General features: G+C 45.1%; 1 protein-coding gene across 1 annotated transcript; it reads right to left on the minus strand.

Annotated features, from left to right (window-relative positions):
* Nucleotides 1–1,195: 1,195 nt before the first annotated feature.
* Nucleotides 1,196–11,430, minus strand: LOC140204514 (melanoma-derived growth regulatory protein-like). Its single transcript, XM_072271223.1, has 4 exons — nt 11,242–11,430; nt 2,815–2,948; nt 2,467–2,577; nt 1,196–1,415 (listed from the first exon to the last, which is right to left on the minus strand). The coding sequence occupies exons 1-4, from the start codon at nt 11,396–11,398 to the stop codon at nt 1,395–1,397; spliced, it is 423 nt and encodes a 140-aa protein (XP_072127324.1). The 5' UTR covers nt 11,399–11,430; the 3' UTR covers nt 1,196–1,394.
* Between the last annotated feature and the right edge of the window lie 2,364 nt (nt 11,431–13,794).

Consider the following 13,794-nt stretch of genomic DNA (forward strand, 5'->3'; position numbering starts at 1 on the left):
GTGGTTGGAAACATCTGGGACGATGGAGTCCAAGCCTTCAAGAGTCGAGTGCACAAACACCTATCATCTCTGGGAGGGAAGTCACATGCTTCTTCATAAGGTATCATGAAGGGGACCAGGATGGCAATGCTTGGTTGTTGGTAGGTAGGGTTAATACCTGACTTTCAAGAGCACTTGTGAGTTATGTTCCAGCTGGACTTAGTCCTTAAACTGCTGGAGAACAGTGCGGAAAGAACAGGTGCTGTTTTCTCCTGGTAAGGATTAGTTTTTAGTTCCAAGTGCTCCTGCCACGTTTTGTCACCCTGCAACCTTATCCTTCAATCTTTTTGAATTATGGAGGACAGCATGTGTATAAATGTCTCTCTCCAGCAGACTTCATCATGACTCCAGTATTTCTACAATTTTTTAATGTTTCTTAATTGTACATGTGATCTTTTGTGTTCTATCACTGAGCAGCAGTGAACCATCTGATTGGCCTATCAGAGTTCTCTTTGGAAACTAGTTGACTTGATCAGTGTTTCTGATCTGGCTATTGTTCACGATTGCATTTAATTTTAAAAAAATGTTTGTGAACCTAGATGAGTTATGGAAGTCAGTTCAAGTTTAATTGTCATTGAACCATACATGAACACAGCCAAATGAAAAAGAGTTGTGTGGGTGCACCATGGTCTGGAGGAACATTGTTTGGTTGTTTTGTTTCATTGTGACAATAAACTTGAACCAGCTTGTCTTCCACCAAGTGTACCCTGGGGGGCATGGCTGCTGTGCCACACCGCCTCCAGGCACCAACTCCAAAACCTTTTCCCTGCGTGGCTGCGAACAGGTGACACCATGGCGTGAGGCCTTGTCCATACTATGTTCAAGGCCATGTAGCTCTCCGCATCAGTCCCACCAATAAATGCCCCCAAAATTCAGTCACTTGGAGTATGAACTAGAGAAATAATGATCAGCTTAGCAGTTATATGCCTGTTTATTTTTCATTATTGTTACAGTTCAAAGGTACATTCAATGTCAGAGAAATGTATACCATAGACATTCTGAAATGCATTTTCTTCACAACCATCCATGCAAAACAGAGGAGTGTCCCCAAAGAATGAGTGACAGTTAAATGTTAGAACCCCAAAGTCCCTCCCAGCTCCCCTCCCTCCCGTGTGTAAGTGGCAGTAGGCAACAATCCCCCCACCACCACCACCCACCGGCAATAAAAAAAGCATGAGCAAAGCAACAGTAAAAACAGACTTACAATACCCCAAAGACTACTTGTTCACCTGGTACTCGACATACCACAGGCTCTCTCTCCCTAATAAAAGAAAAAGAGGTGTCTCTTTCACACGGTATTCTAGTCTTCTCATTCTACATAATGCAGTTTAGTTTGGTGTTCTGGAAGGATCCTCTTAACAATGGAAATCCCAGTCCTACAAATGCAAGGAGACAATGTTAAGTAGATAGATAACATCTTGAAAGTTAACCTACAACCTTCTTCGAGGCACAATATAAGGAGTTCAATGGATCCATCCACCATCTATTAACCAAATACTGTCCTGCATGGGTGAGTGTAGTCCAGGGGCATGTAAGGTCTGTTCAACAGTAGAAACCATTGTAATCAAGCCCATACGCACAGTTATACTGACCAGGAGAGAGGACAGTAGGAACACTGACTGATTTCTATTTTCTCAGATATATAGGTCATTGGAAAGTGTTTGGAAATAGGAAACAGGTCTGATTTTACCCCCTCCTGAGACACTACTGTCCTTCTGCCTTGTTGAGCCTGTTATTTGCCTCTTACAGAGGTCACTGTAGCTGGAAGATAGGCCACAATAACTCTGCCTCACACAGAGTTGGGCACTAGTAAAACAGGTTGGTAGCAGCAGAGGGCAACTTTGGGAATTGGTGTATTATTGTCACATGTACTGAGGTATGGTGAAAGACTTTGTCATCCATACCGATCATTTCACCACATCAGTACATCCATTAATTTAGATTTTACAAAGAATATTTATAGTGGCAGAGAGCATCTTGCAAAGTGTTACTTTAATCCAAAGCAACACCATTACCAACACGAGATTCTGCAGATGCTGGAAATCTTGAACAACACACACAAAATGCTGGAGAAACTCAGCAGGTCGGGACTCGGCCCAAAATGTCAACTGCTGCCGGACTTGCTGAGTTCTTCCAGCATTTTGTGTGTGTTGCTCAGCATGATTACTGAGTGTCTCTGTTGGTGACAATGAACTCGGCAAGTGTTTCCACCATTCCCTGTCTTCAGATTCCCAGCAGGTTCTCTGTTTATACCTGACTGAAGTGGAATCTGTCATTCTGCAGTGAACACATTAAACCATCAGCTTCTGGCCAACATGTTTGTGTTACCACACTGTGCCACTGACTATTGTCTGCATGTGCAGCTATTACTTCTCTGCTTCCCACTGATAGGAATGATAAATAGGGAGGGAGTGAAAGTGCACTCACCACTGTTGGTAGCTCCATCACATCCGTCACCAGGTGTTGGACCTCCTGCACCACTGACTTTGGGAAAAATCCAAGAACAGTTGACTGCGACCCATAATAATCACCTTGGACCTAAATGCAGACACTGGTCAATGAGTCAGTCACAATGTAACTGGTCCATCCCTCACAGTGTCCCACAGCCCAGAAACAGTCATCAGACAGACAGCAGGCAGACCCACAGCCCACATATCCCACTTATTGGCAATGGGTACCAGAAATGCCAGGATCAGCCCAGGGGCAAGTATCAGAAAAAATCAGACTCAAGGCATCAAACAACCAAACAGACTGTTGAGACTCTATCTGACTCACAGTGCCTTGCCAGAAATTGCGTCCTCTGCCTTTGAGTTTTCCGTACACATAAACAATCTGCCCTTGATGGATGTTGATGAATCTACAGTCTGGACTGGTGTAATCAGCGAGTGCTCGAGCCATTGAAATCGGATCTACAAGGTAAACAGAAGGTAATCAAAGTACACACCTAACTGGCACCTGCAGCTGAGAGTGAAACTCACAATAATCCGGCCATTATTTATCAGCGTGTTGGCGCGTGGCCAAGTGGTTCAGGCGTACGTCTAGTGATCTGAAGGTCGCTAGTTCGAGCCTTGGTTGAGGCTGTGTGTGTGTCCTTGAGCAAGGCACTTAACCACACATTGCTCTGTGATGACACTGGTGCCAAGCTGTATGGGTCCTAATGCCCTTCCCTTGGACAACAGCGGTGGTGTGGAGAGGGGAGACTTGCAGCATGGGCAACTGCTGGTCTTGCCCAGGCCTGCACCCTGGAAACCCTCCAAAGGCACAAATCCATGGTCTCACAAGACTAATGGAGGGCTACATTGATTTATCAGCAGTCTGAGGGAACAGTCCATGTTTCATATCTCTGCAAAGCGCAAGCTGAATGGTTGGATGGTGGTGTAACAATCCTAAGTTCAAAGTAAATTTATTGTCAAAGTGCGTATATGTCCCCATATACTACCCTGAGATTCATTTTCTTGTGTGCATTCACAGTAACTACAAAGAAATACAATAGAATCAATGGAAAACTACATTCAAAGACAGACAAACAAGCAATGTGCAAAAGAAAACAAACTTCAAATAGGTTTTTTAAATTACTAAATGAATATTGAGAATATGAGTTGTGGAGTCCATAAAGACATAGAGAAGTACAGTACCTTCAGCAAATCTAGTTCATTCTGAAATGGTTTAAACTGCCTACTCTCATTGACCTGCACCCGGACCATAGCCCTCCATATCCCTACTTTCCATGTACCTATCCAAACTTCCCTTAAACATAGAACATACAGCACATCACAGGCCCTTCAGCCCACAATGTTGTGCCTACTGTAGAAACTGCCTAGAATTACCCTATTGTATAACCACAAGTCTCTTCAAAGACCCTACTGTATCCACCTCCACCACCGTCACCAACAGTGTATTCCATGTACCCACCAGTCTCTGTGTGAAAAACTTACCCCTGACATCCCTCTTGTACCTACTTCCAAGCACCTTAAGACTATGCCCCCTTATGTTAGCCATTTCAGCCCTGGGGAAAAAGCCTCTGACTACCCACACAATCAATGCCTGTCATCACCTTGTACACCACTATCAGGTCACCTCACATCCTCTGTCGCCCCAAGGAGAAAAGGCCAAGATCACTCAACCTACTCTCATAAGGCACGCTCTCCAATCCCAGCAACATCCTTGGAAATCTCCTCTGCACTCTTTCTATAGTATTCACATCCTTCCTGTAGTGAGTTAACCAGAACTGAACATAATACTCCAAGTGGAATCGAACTGAGGTCTTATATATTGAAACTGAGCTCACATGCGCCATTTGTGTGGCAGCTCGTTCCACATTCTCACGCCCCTCTGACTGAAGAAGTTTCCCCTCGTGTTCTCCTTAAAACTCAACTTTCACCCTTAAGCCATGACCTCTAGTTGTAGTCCCACCCAACCTCAGTGGAAAAAGCCTGCTTGCTTTTACCCTATCTATACCCCTTCAAAATGTTGTATACTTCTATCAAATCTCCTCTCAATCTTCTACGTTCCAAAGAATACAGTCCTAAGCTATTCAATCTTTCCTTATAACTCAGGTCCTCCAGTCCTGGCAACATCCTTGTAAATTTTCTCTGCACTCTTTCAACCTTGTTTACATCTTTCCTGTAGGTAGGTGACCAAAATGGCACACAATATTCCAAATTAGGCCTTACCAACATCTGATATAACTTCAACATGACATCCCATCATCTGTATTCAATACATTGATTCACGATGGCCAATGTGCTGAAAGTTTTCTTTACTTGTGATGCTACTTTCAATAAATTATGAACATGTATTGCCAGAATCCTTTGTTCTACAACACTCCTCAGTGCCCTACCATTCACTGTGTAAGACCTACCCTGGTTGGTCCTATCAAAGTGCAAAACCTCACACATGTCTGCATTAAATTCCGTCTGCCATTTTTCCAGCTGATGCAAATCCCTCTGCAAGCCACGATAGCCTTATTCACTGTCCACTACACCCCAATCTCGGTGTCATCCGCAAACCTGCTGATTCAGATATTCACACTATCATCCAGGTCACTGATATAGATGACAAACAAGAGACCCAGCACCAATCTCTGTGGTACACCATTAGTCACAGTCAGAGAAGCAACCCTTTACTACCACTCCCTAGCTTATCTCGTAAAGCCAATTTACTACCTCATCCTGAATGCCAAACATCTGAACCTTCTTGACCAGCCTCCCATGTGGGACGTTGTCAAATGTAAAGTCCATGTAGACAACATCCACTGCTTACCATCATCCATTTTGCTGGTAACTTCCTCGAAAAGCTGTAAGATTGGTTAGACATGACCTACCATGCATGTAGCTATATTGACTATCCTGAACAGTCCATGTCTATCCAAATACTTAAATATCCAGTCCTTGACAGTGAATCCATAGGCTCTTTGAGACACTAGCCTGGTAGGTGTGTGTCTGGTCCTCCAGTTGTGAATAGAGAATCAGCCAGTTAGATCCAATACTAATCTTCAGCTGACGGAACCGAGGTGCCCAGCAAAGTAGCCAAGGGAATGTTTTCTACATAAATGCACTGACAGCATTGTTAAAAAGGGACTAGATAGGTGTGTCAGTCCATCAGCAGAAGATCTAACATTGGCTGAGCCTCCATTCCCAACCCATGGGCCTAAACACACAGAATTACCAAGCCAATTTTTCAAAGGTCTGTCACAGTACCTGAGGGAAACCAGCTGGGTAATTACTGTTAATTCCTCCCACTTTTTAACATTCAATTACAGTATGTAAAACATTCATTACAAAACAACAGTGTAACCAACACACATCAAAGTTGCTGGTGAACGCAGCAGGCCAGGCAGCATCTCTAGGAAGAGGTACAGTCGACGTTTCAGGCTGAGACCCTTCGTCAGGACTAACTGAAGGAAGAGTTAGTAAGAGATTTGAAAGTGGGAGGGGGAGGGGGAGATCGGAAATGATAGGAGAAGACAGGAGGGGGAGGGATGGAGCCAAGAGCTGGACAGGTGATTGGCAAAGGGGATATGAGAGGATCATGGGACAGGAGGCCCGGGGAGAAAGAGAAGGCGGGGGGGGGAACCAGAGGATGGGCAAGGGGTATAGTCAGAGGGAGAAAAAGGAGAGTGAGAGAAAGAATGTGTGTATAAAAATAAATAACGGATGGGGTACGAGGGGGAGGTGGGGCATTAGCGGAAGTTAGAGAAGTCGATGTTCATGCCATCAGGTTGGAGGCTACCCAGACAGAATATAAGCTGTTGTTCCTCCAACCTGAGTGTGGCTTCATCTTTACAGTAGAGGCGGCCGTTCATGACAGAATGGGAACGGGATGTGGAATTAAAATGTGTGGCCACTGGGAGATCCTGCTTTCTCTGGCAGACAGAGTGTAGGTGTTCAGCAAAGCGGTCTCCCAGTCTGCGTCGGGTCTTGCCAATATATAGAAGGCCACATCGGGAGCACCGGACACAGTATATCACCCCAGCCGACTCACGGGTGAAACATAGAAACATAGAAAATAGGTGCAGGAGTAGGCCGTTCGGCCCTTCGAGCCTGCATCGCCATTTATTATGATCATGGCTGATCATCCAACTCAGAACCCCGCCCCAGCCTTCCCTCCATACCCCCTGACCCCTGTAGCCACAAGGGCCATATCTAACTCCCTCTTAAATATAGCCAATGAACTGGCCTCAACTGTTTCCTGTGGCAGAGAATTCCACAGATTCACCACTCTCTGTGTGAAGAAGTTTTTCCTAATCTCGGTCCTAAAAGGCTTCCCCTCTATCCTCAAACTGTGGCCCCTCGTTCTGGACTTCCCCAACATCGGGAACAATCTTCCTGCATCTAGCCTGTCTAATCCTTTTAGGATCTTATACGTTTCAATCAGATCCCCCCTCAATCTTCTAAATTCCAACGAGTACAAGCCCAGTTCATCCAGTCTTTCTTCATATGAAAGTCCTGCCATCCCAGGAATCAATCTGGTGAACCTTCTTTGTACTCTCTCTATGGCAAGGATGTCTTTCCTCAGATTAGGGGACCAAAACTGCACACAATACTCCAGGTATGGTCTCACCAAGGCCTTGTACAACTGCAGTAGTACCTCCCTGCTCCTGTACTCGAATCCTCTCGCTATAAATGCCAGCATACCATTCGCCTTTTTCACCGCCTGCTGTACCTGCATGCCCACTTTCAATGACTGGTGTATAATGACACCCAGGTCTCGTTGCACCTCCCCTTTTCCTAATCGGCCACCATTCAGATAATAATCTGTTTTCCTATTTTTGCCACCAAAGTGGATAACTTCACATTTATCCACATTAAATTGCATCTGCCATGAATTTGCCCACTCACCCAACCTATCCAGGTCACCCTGCATCCTCTTAGCATCCTCCTCACAGCTAACACTGCCACCCAGCTTCACGTCATCCGCAAACTTGGAGATGCTGCATTTAATTCCCTCATCCAAGTCATTAATATATATTGTAAACAACTGGGGTCCCAGCACTGAGCCTTGCGGTACCCCACTAGTCACCGCCTGCCATTCTGAAAAGGTCCCGTTTATTCCCACTCTTTGCTTCCTGTCTGCTAACCAACTTTCCACCCACACCAATACCTTACCCCCAATACCGTGTGCTTTAAGTTTGCACACTAATCTCCTGTGTGGGACCTTGTCAAAAGCCTTCTGAAAATCCAAATATACCACATCCACTGGTCCCTCCCTACCCACTCTACTAGTTACATCCTCAAAAAATTCTATGAGATTCGTCAGACATGATTTTCCTTTCACAAATCCATGCTGACTTTGTCCGATCATTTCACTGCTTTCCAAATGTGCTGTTATCACATCCTTGATAACTGACTCCAGCAGTTTCCCCACCACCGACGTTAGGCTAACCGATCTATAATTCCCCGGTTTCTCTCTCCCTCCTTTTTTAAAAAGTGGAGTTACATTAGTCACCCTCCAATCCTCAGGAACTAGTCCAGAATCTAACGGGTTTTGAAAAATTATCACTAATGCATCCACTATTTCTTGGGCTACTTCCTTAAGCACTCTGGGATGCAGACCATCTGGCCCTGGGGATTTATCTGCCTTCAATCCCTTCAATTTACTTAACACCACTTCCCTACTAACATGTATTTCGCTCAGTTCCTCCATCTCACTGGACCCTCTGTCCCCTACTATTTCTGGAAGATTATTTATGTCCTTAGTGAAGACAGAACCAAAGTAATTATTCAATTGGTCTGCCATGTCCTTGCTCCCCATAATCAATTCACCTGGAGTGTCACCTCACCTGGAAGGACTGTTTGGGGCCCTGAATGGTGGTAAGGGAGGAAGTGTAAGGGCATGTGTAGCACTTGTTCCACTTACAAGGATAAGTGCCAGGAGGGAGACCAGTGGGGAGGGATGGGGGGGACGAATGAACAAGGGAGTCGCGTAGGGAGCGATCCCTGCAGAAAGCAAAGAGGCGGGGGAGGAAAAGATGTGCTTAGTGGTGGGATCCCGTTGGAGGTGGCGGAAGTTATGGAGAATAATAAGTTGGACCCGGAGGCTGGTGGTGTGGTAGGGGAACCCTATTCCTAGTGGGGTGGCGGGAGGATGGAGTGAGAGCAGATGTACGTGAAATGGGGGAGATGCGTTTGAGAGCGGAGTTGATAGTGGAGGAAGGGAAGCCCCTTTCTTTAAAAAAGGAAGACATATCCCTTGTCCTGGAATGAAAAGCCTCATCCTGAGAGCAGATGCGGCGGAGACGGAGGAATTGCGAGAAGGGGATGGCATTTTTGCAAGAGACAGGGTGAGAAGAGGAATAGTCCAGATAGCTGTGAGAGTCAGTAGGCTTATAGTAGACATCAGTGGATAAGCTGTCTCCAGAGACAGAAAGATCTAGAAAGGGGAGGGAGGTGTTGGAAATGGACCAGGTAAACTTGAGGGCAGGGTGAAAGTTGGAGGCAAAATTAATGAAGTCAACGAGCTCAGCATGCGTGCAGGAAGCAGCGCCAATGCAGTCGTCGATGTAATGAAGGAAAAGTGGGGGACAGATACCAGAATAGGCACGGAACATAGATTGTTCCACAAAGCCAACAAAAAGGCAGGCATAGCTAGGACCCATACGGGTGCCCATAGCTACACCCTTAGTTTGGAGGAAGTGGGAGGAGCCAAAGGAGAAATTATTAAGAGTAAGGACTAATTCCGCGAGACGGAGCAGAGTGGTGGCAGAGGGGAACTGATTAGATCTGGAATCCAAAAAGAAGCGGAGAGCTTTGAGACCTTCCTGATGAGGGATGGAAGTATATAGGGACTGGACATCCATGGTGAAAATAAAGCGGTGGGGGCCAGGGAACTTAAAATTATCGAAAAGTTTCAGAGCGTGAGAAGCGTCACGAACATAGGTAGGAAGAGATTGAACAAGGGGGGATAAAACGGTGTCGATGTATGCAGAAACGAGTTCGGTGGGGTAGGAGCAAGCTGAGACAATAGGTCTGCCCGGACAGGCAGGTTTGTGGATCTTGGGTAGGAGGTAGAAACGGGAAGTGCGAGGTGTGGGAACTATAAGGTTGGTAGCAGTGGATGGGAGATCCCCTGAGTGGATAAAGTCGGTGATGGTGTGGGAGACAATGGCCTGGTGCTCCTTAGTGGGGTCACGATCAAGGGGTAATTCTTTCTTTCACTCTCCTTTTTCTTCCTCTGTCCCTCTGACTATACCCCTTGCCCATCCTCTGGTCCACCCCCCCTTGTCTTTCTCCCCAGACCTCCTGTCCCATGATCCTCTCATATCCCCTTTGCCAATCACCTGTCCAGCTCTTGGCTCCATCCCTCCCCCTCCTGTCTTCTCCTATCATTTTGGATCTCCCCCTTTCAAATCTCTTACTAACTCTTCCTTCAGTTAGTCCTGACGAAGGGTCTCGGCCTGAAACGTCGACTGTAACTCTTCCTAGAGATGCTGCCTGGCCTGCTGCGTTCACCAGCAACTTTGATGTGTGTTGCTTGAATTTCCAGCATCTGCAGAATTCCTGTTGTTTGCGTTTTTAAAAAACAACAGTGTGTTTTTATTCCTTTTAATGTAGCTAAATGTCCGAAAGTGTCTCACTGGCTTACCTAACCTTGATAGAGCAAGAACTAGAGAAGCAAAGAAGTTTAGTGTGGGTGAACAGCTTCGATCTCTGTCAAATTTTGGAATGAACAATGAACCAACCCATGAACAGTACCTCACTATGTTTGCTCTCTCTTTTTTCTTAGACTGCTTATTTAATTTAATTATATATATTTCTTGTTGTAATTTATACTGTTTTTATGAATTGCACTGTAATGTTGCAGAAAACAAAAACTTCACACCAAATCATAAACACGAAAGGGATTCTGCAGATGCTGGAAAACCAGAGCAATATTCACAAAATGCTCAGCAGGTCATGCAGCATCTATAGCAATGAATAAACAGATGACATTTAGGGTCCAGGCACTTCATTAGGACTGGAAAGAAAGCGGGAAGACGCCAGAATAAAAAGGTGAAGGGGGAGGGGAAGTTAGAATGCGATAGGTGAAGCCAGGTGGGTGGGAAAGAGAAAGGGCTGGAGAAGAAGGAATCTGATCGGAGAGGAGAATGGACCATGGGAGAAAGGGAAGGAGAGGTAGCAGGGAGAAGTGATAAGCAGGTGAAGAGAAGAGGTAACATGCCAGAGTGGGGAATAGAAGAAGGTGGGGAATGTCAGTAATATTAAACCTGATTCAGGGATTAGAACAACTGAGGTATAGCTACTTACTACAGAGAAACTAATTCAGGGACGATCAAGAAGCCAGAATTAATGGAGCATAGAGAGTTGTAGGGCTGGAGGAGAGAGAGCGGAAGTCATATGAAAACGGGCTAAGGAGTTAGACACAGCATCTAGGCCAATAACCACAGGAACGGAGTAACTAAGGGAAAAGCGTTTTCATTGGCCGAGTGGGGGCACAGGTCAGGGCAAGGATCAAAGGATGAACAAAAACCGTCTCTCCTCGCTGCATCATCAGGAGCTGAAACACGCTGTCCGAAAGAGCAGCTTAGTGGGTTGAGAGGAAAAAGGAGAGTAGGACGAAATGGTAGTTCATTGCAATGAACAGCCTTCTTTCGTTGGCTTTCGCTAACAATTCTTTCTCTAGGGGTACTTCATTTAAAACCCCTTTCTTGCAGCAGAACAAAACAAAGCTAGAGAGATCAGCTCCTGTCTCTAAATTACTTACGGCTGCATTCTTCATCAGCACAGAGCTTCCAGTCTGCCAGTTTATGCACCGTTTCGCCCCTCCAAGGCAGGACACCACTAGCGCAAAAAACAGTCACACAAAGGAGAACTACTGCCAGGGATGTCCCAGATTGCATTTTATTCCTTGCAGGAAACATCCTGAACCCTTGGTGCTCTGGAAGAGACAAGCCAGCTATGGGTAGAATACTGAAAAAATGGCCTCCCAGGAGCCCACGCTTGTGTTTGCTGACCTTAAAAGGATTGGTTTAGCAACCTAAAAACTGTGCGGAATGTCGTTCCCAGCAGGCTCAAGGCAAAGGTCTGAAGAATAATTCTCTTTTTGTAAACTCTTAAGCACCATGCTAGAAGTGTTTACACTTGATGCATCATGGAATAAAAATATTTTTCAAAAGTTCGTCTGTTTGAGTTGGAGTGGAAAAAAGTGAAGTGCTTTGGAATATTCTGGAGTGGCTTGTTTTTAAAATATTTCACCTATGGAAGATGAATTAGAAAGAACCAGACTGATAACATCGTCCTTTGCACTTATGAGACAAGTGCGTTAAACGTTTGGAGAAGTAGGGAGTTCATGTATCCTGTCCCATCAAACACTGCCAGGGCAGGGATAGCACACACAAAAGGTGGAGAGAGGAGAACATGAGTCAGCTGCTTCAGGGACTGGGCTGCGCCTGGCCATGGTGGACATTCAGGTCAAGCCCGTGGGCAGTCCATCCGAATTCTCTGCCTAACCCTCTTTCAAGGTGGTATTTGTGTCCAGGTGTCAGTGCACTCTTCATTGGCTCACTGGAGATTCCGCAGGATTGGTGGGCAAGGCAGGGGCCTTCTGGCAAATGAGGACAGCGTGGAAACAGAGAAGCAGAGACCATTCAGCCCTTTGAATATTATTATAGCTGATCACCCAAGTTCAGTCCCCTTCCTTGATCTTTCCACATGCCTCTTGATCTCCTCCTTGAATATGTTTAATGGTTTGACCTCATCTGTCTTCTATAGGAGAGAATTCCACCCTGGGTGAAAAAGTCTCCTTATCTCCTGCCAAATGTCCTTCCCAGCATCCTTTGACTGATCCCTGCTTCTGGACATAGCCACCATCGAGAACATCTTCATACTGCTCATCTGTCCACTCCTCCAGGATTTTGTGTCAATGAAGTCCCCTCTCATGCCTCTAAACTCCAGTGCATATAAACCCCACCGATTCAATCTTTCTTCATATATCAGTCCAGCCATTTCAGGATCCTTCACTGCACTGTCTCATTATCTCTCTCTCTCTCACTCTACCAAGAATATCTTCAGATAAAGTGATCAAAATGACAGACAGTATTTAAGGTGTTACCAAGGATTCTATATTTGTGAGCTGCACACAGAATGTCACCATGTATCACCAGCACCACCCTGAATTCTTGCCCCTTGTTCAAGGACTCTAGAACTCATGTCAATATTATTTATTTATTTTGTCCTTACATGTTTGTCCTCTTTTGCACATTGATTGTCAAACTTTCACTGATTCTATTGTATTTCTTTGTATGTCTGTGAATGCCTGCAAGAAAATGAATCTCGGGGTTGTATACGGTGATATAGATTTACTTTGAACTCTGATATTCAGATTCGTATGCTATGAAAGACAAAATACCATTAGCCTTTTTAACTGTTCATTGCAATCTGCATGATTGTTGTCATCAAATGGTGTGTAAGGACACTCAGGTCTCACTGCACCTCCCCCTTCCTAATCTGGATGTTCAATAAATCTACCTTCCTGTTTTTGCCACCAAAGTGTATAACCTTATATTTGTTAATATTATTCTGCTCCTGCATTTTCATTTAACTGCTTTTATCAAAGTTTGAATACAGAAGAGAAACAGTCATTTTTCTATTGCTCCCTGAGATGGGTCGCTGGCAACAGCACTGGTGACTACAGGCTGGACTCCCACTCATCTCAAGTGTAAGCAATTGATCATGGTCCAAATAAGTGCTGCCAGTACTTAAAGCAATTCACCAATGGTATTGTTTCCTCAGGTTGAACTAGGTTGTAAATGGAACAGGACTCCAATGCCCTCGAATGGAAACCCCTACAAAATGTAGTGGCTATTTCACTTCAGGTAAAGCCCTCTCCACTATCGAGCACTGTCACAGGAAATCAGCATCCATCATCAAGGACCCCCACCACCCAGGCAGTACTCTCTTTCCACTGATACCATTAGGATGAAGGTAGACGAACCTCAGAACTCACACAACTAGGTTCAGGAACAGTTATTACCCCTCAACCATCAAGCTCTTGTAACAGAGGGGTAACTTCACTTGCCCCATCACTGAACTGTTCCCACAACACATGGACTCACTTTTAATGGCTCATTTATGTTTTTGATAGTTATTGCTTATTCATTATTATTTGTTTTCTTTTTGTATTTGCAGTTTCTTGTCTTTTGCACGTTGGTTGTTTGTCCATCCTGTTGGGTGCAGTCTTTCATTGATTCTGTTGTTTCTTTGATTTACTGTGTATGCCCGCAAGAAAACAAATCTCAGGGTTACAAATGGTGACATA

The sequence above is a fragment of the Mobula birostris genome, chromosome 10, assembly GCF_030028105.1.
Source record: "Mobula birostris isolate sMobBir1 chromosome 10, sMobBir1.hap1, whole genome shotgun sequence".
Taxonomy (NCBI): domain Eukaryota; kingdom Metazoa; phylum Chordata; class Chondrichthyes; order Myliobatiformes; family Myliobatidae; genus Mobula; species Mobula birostris.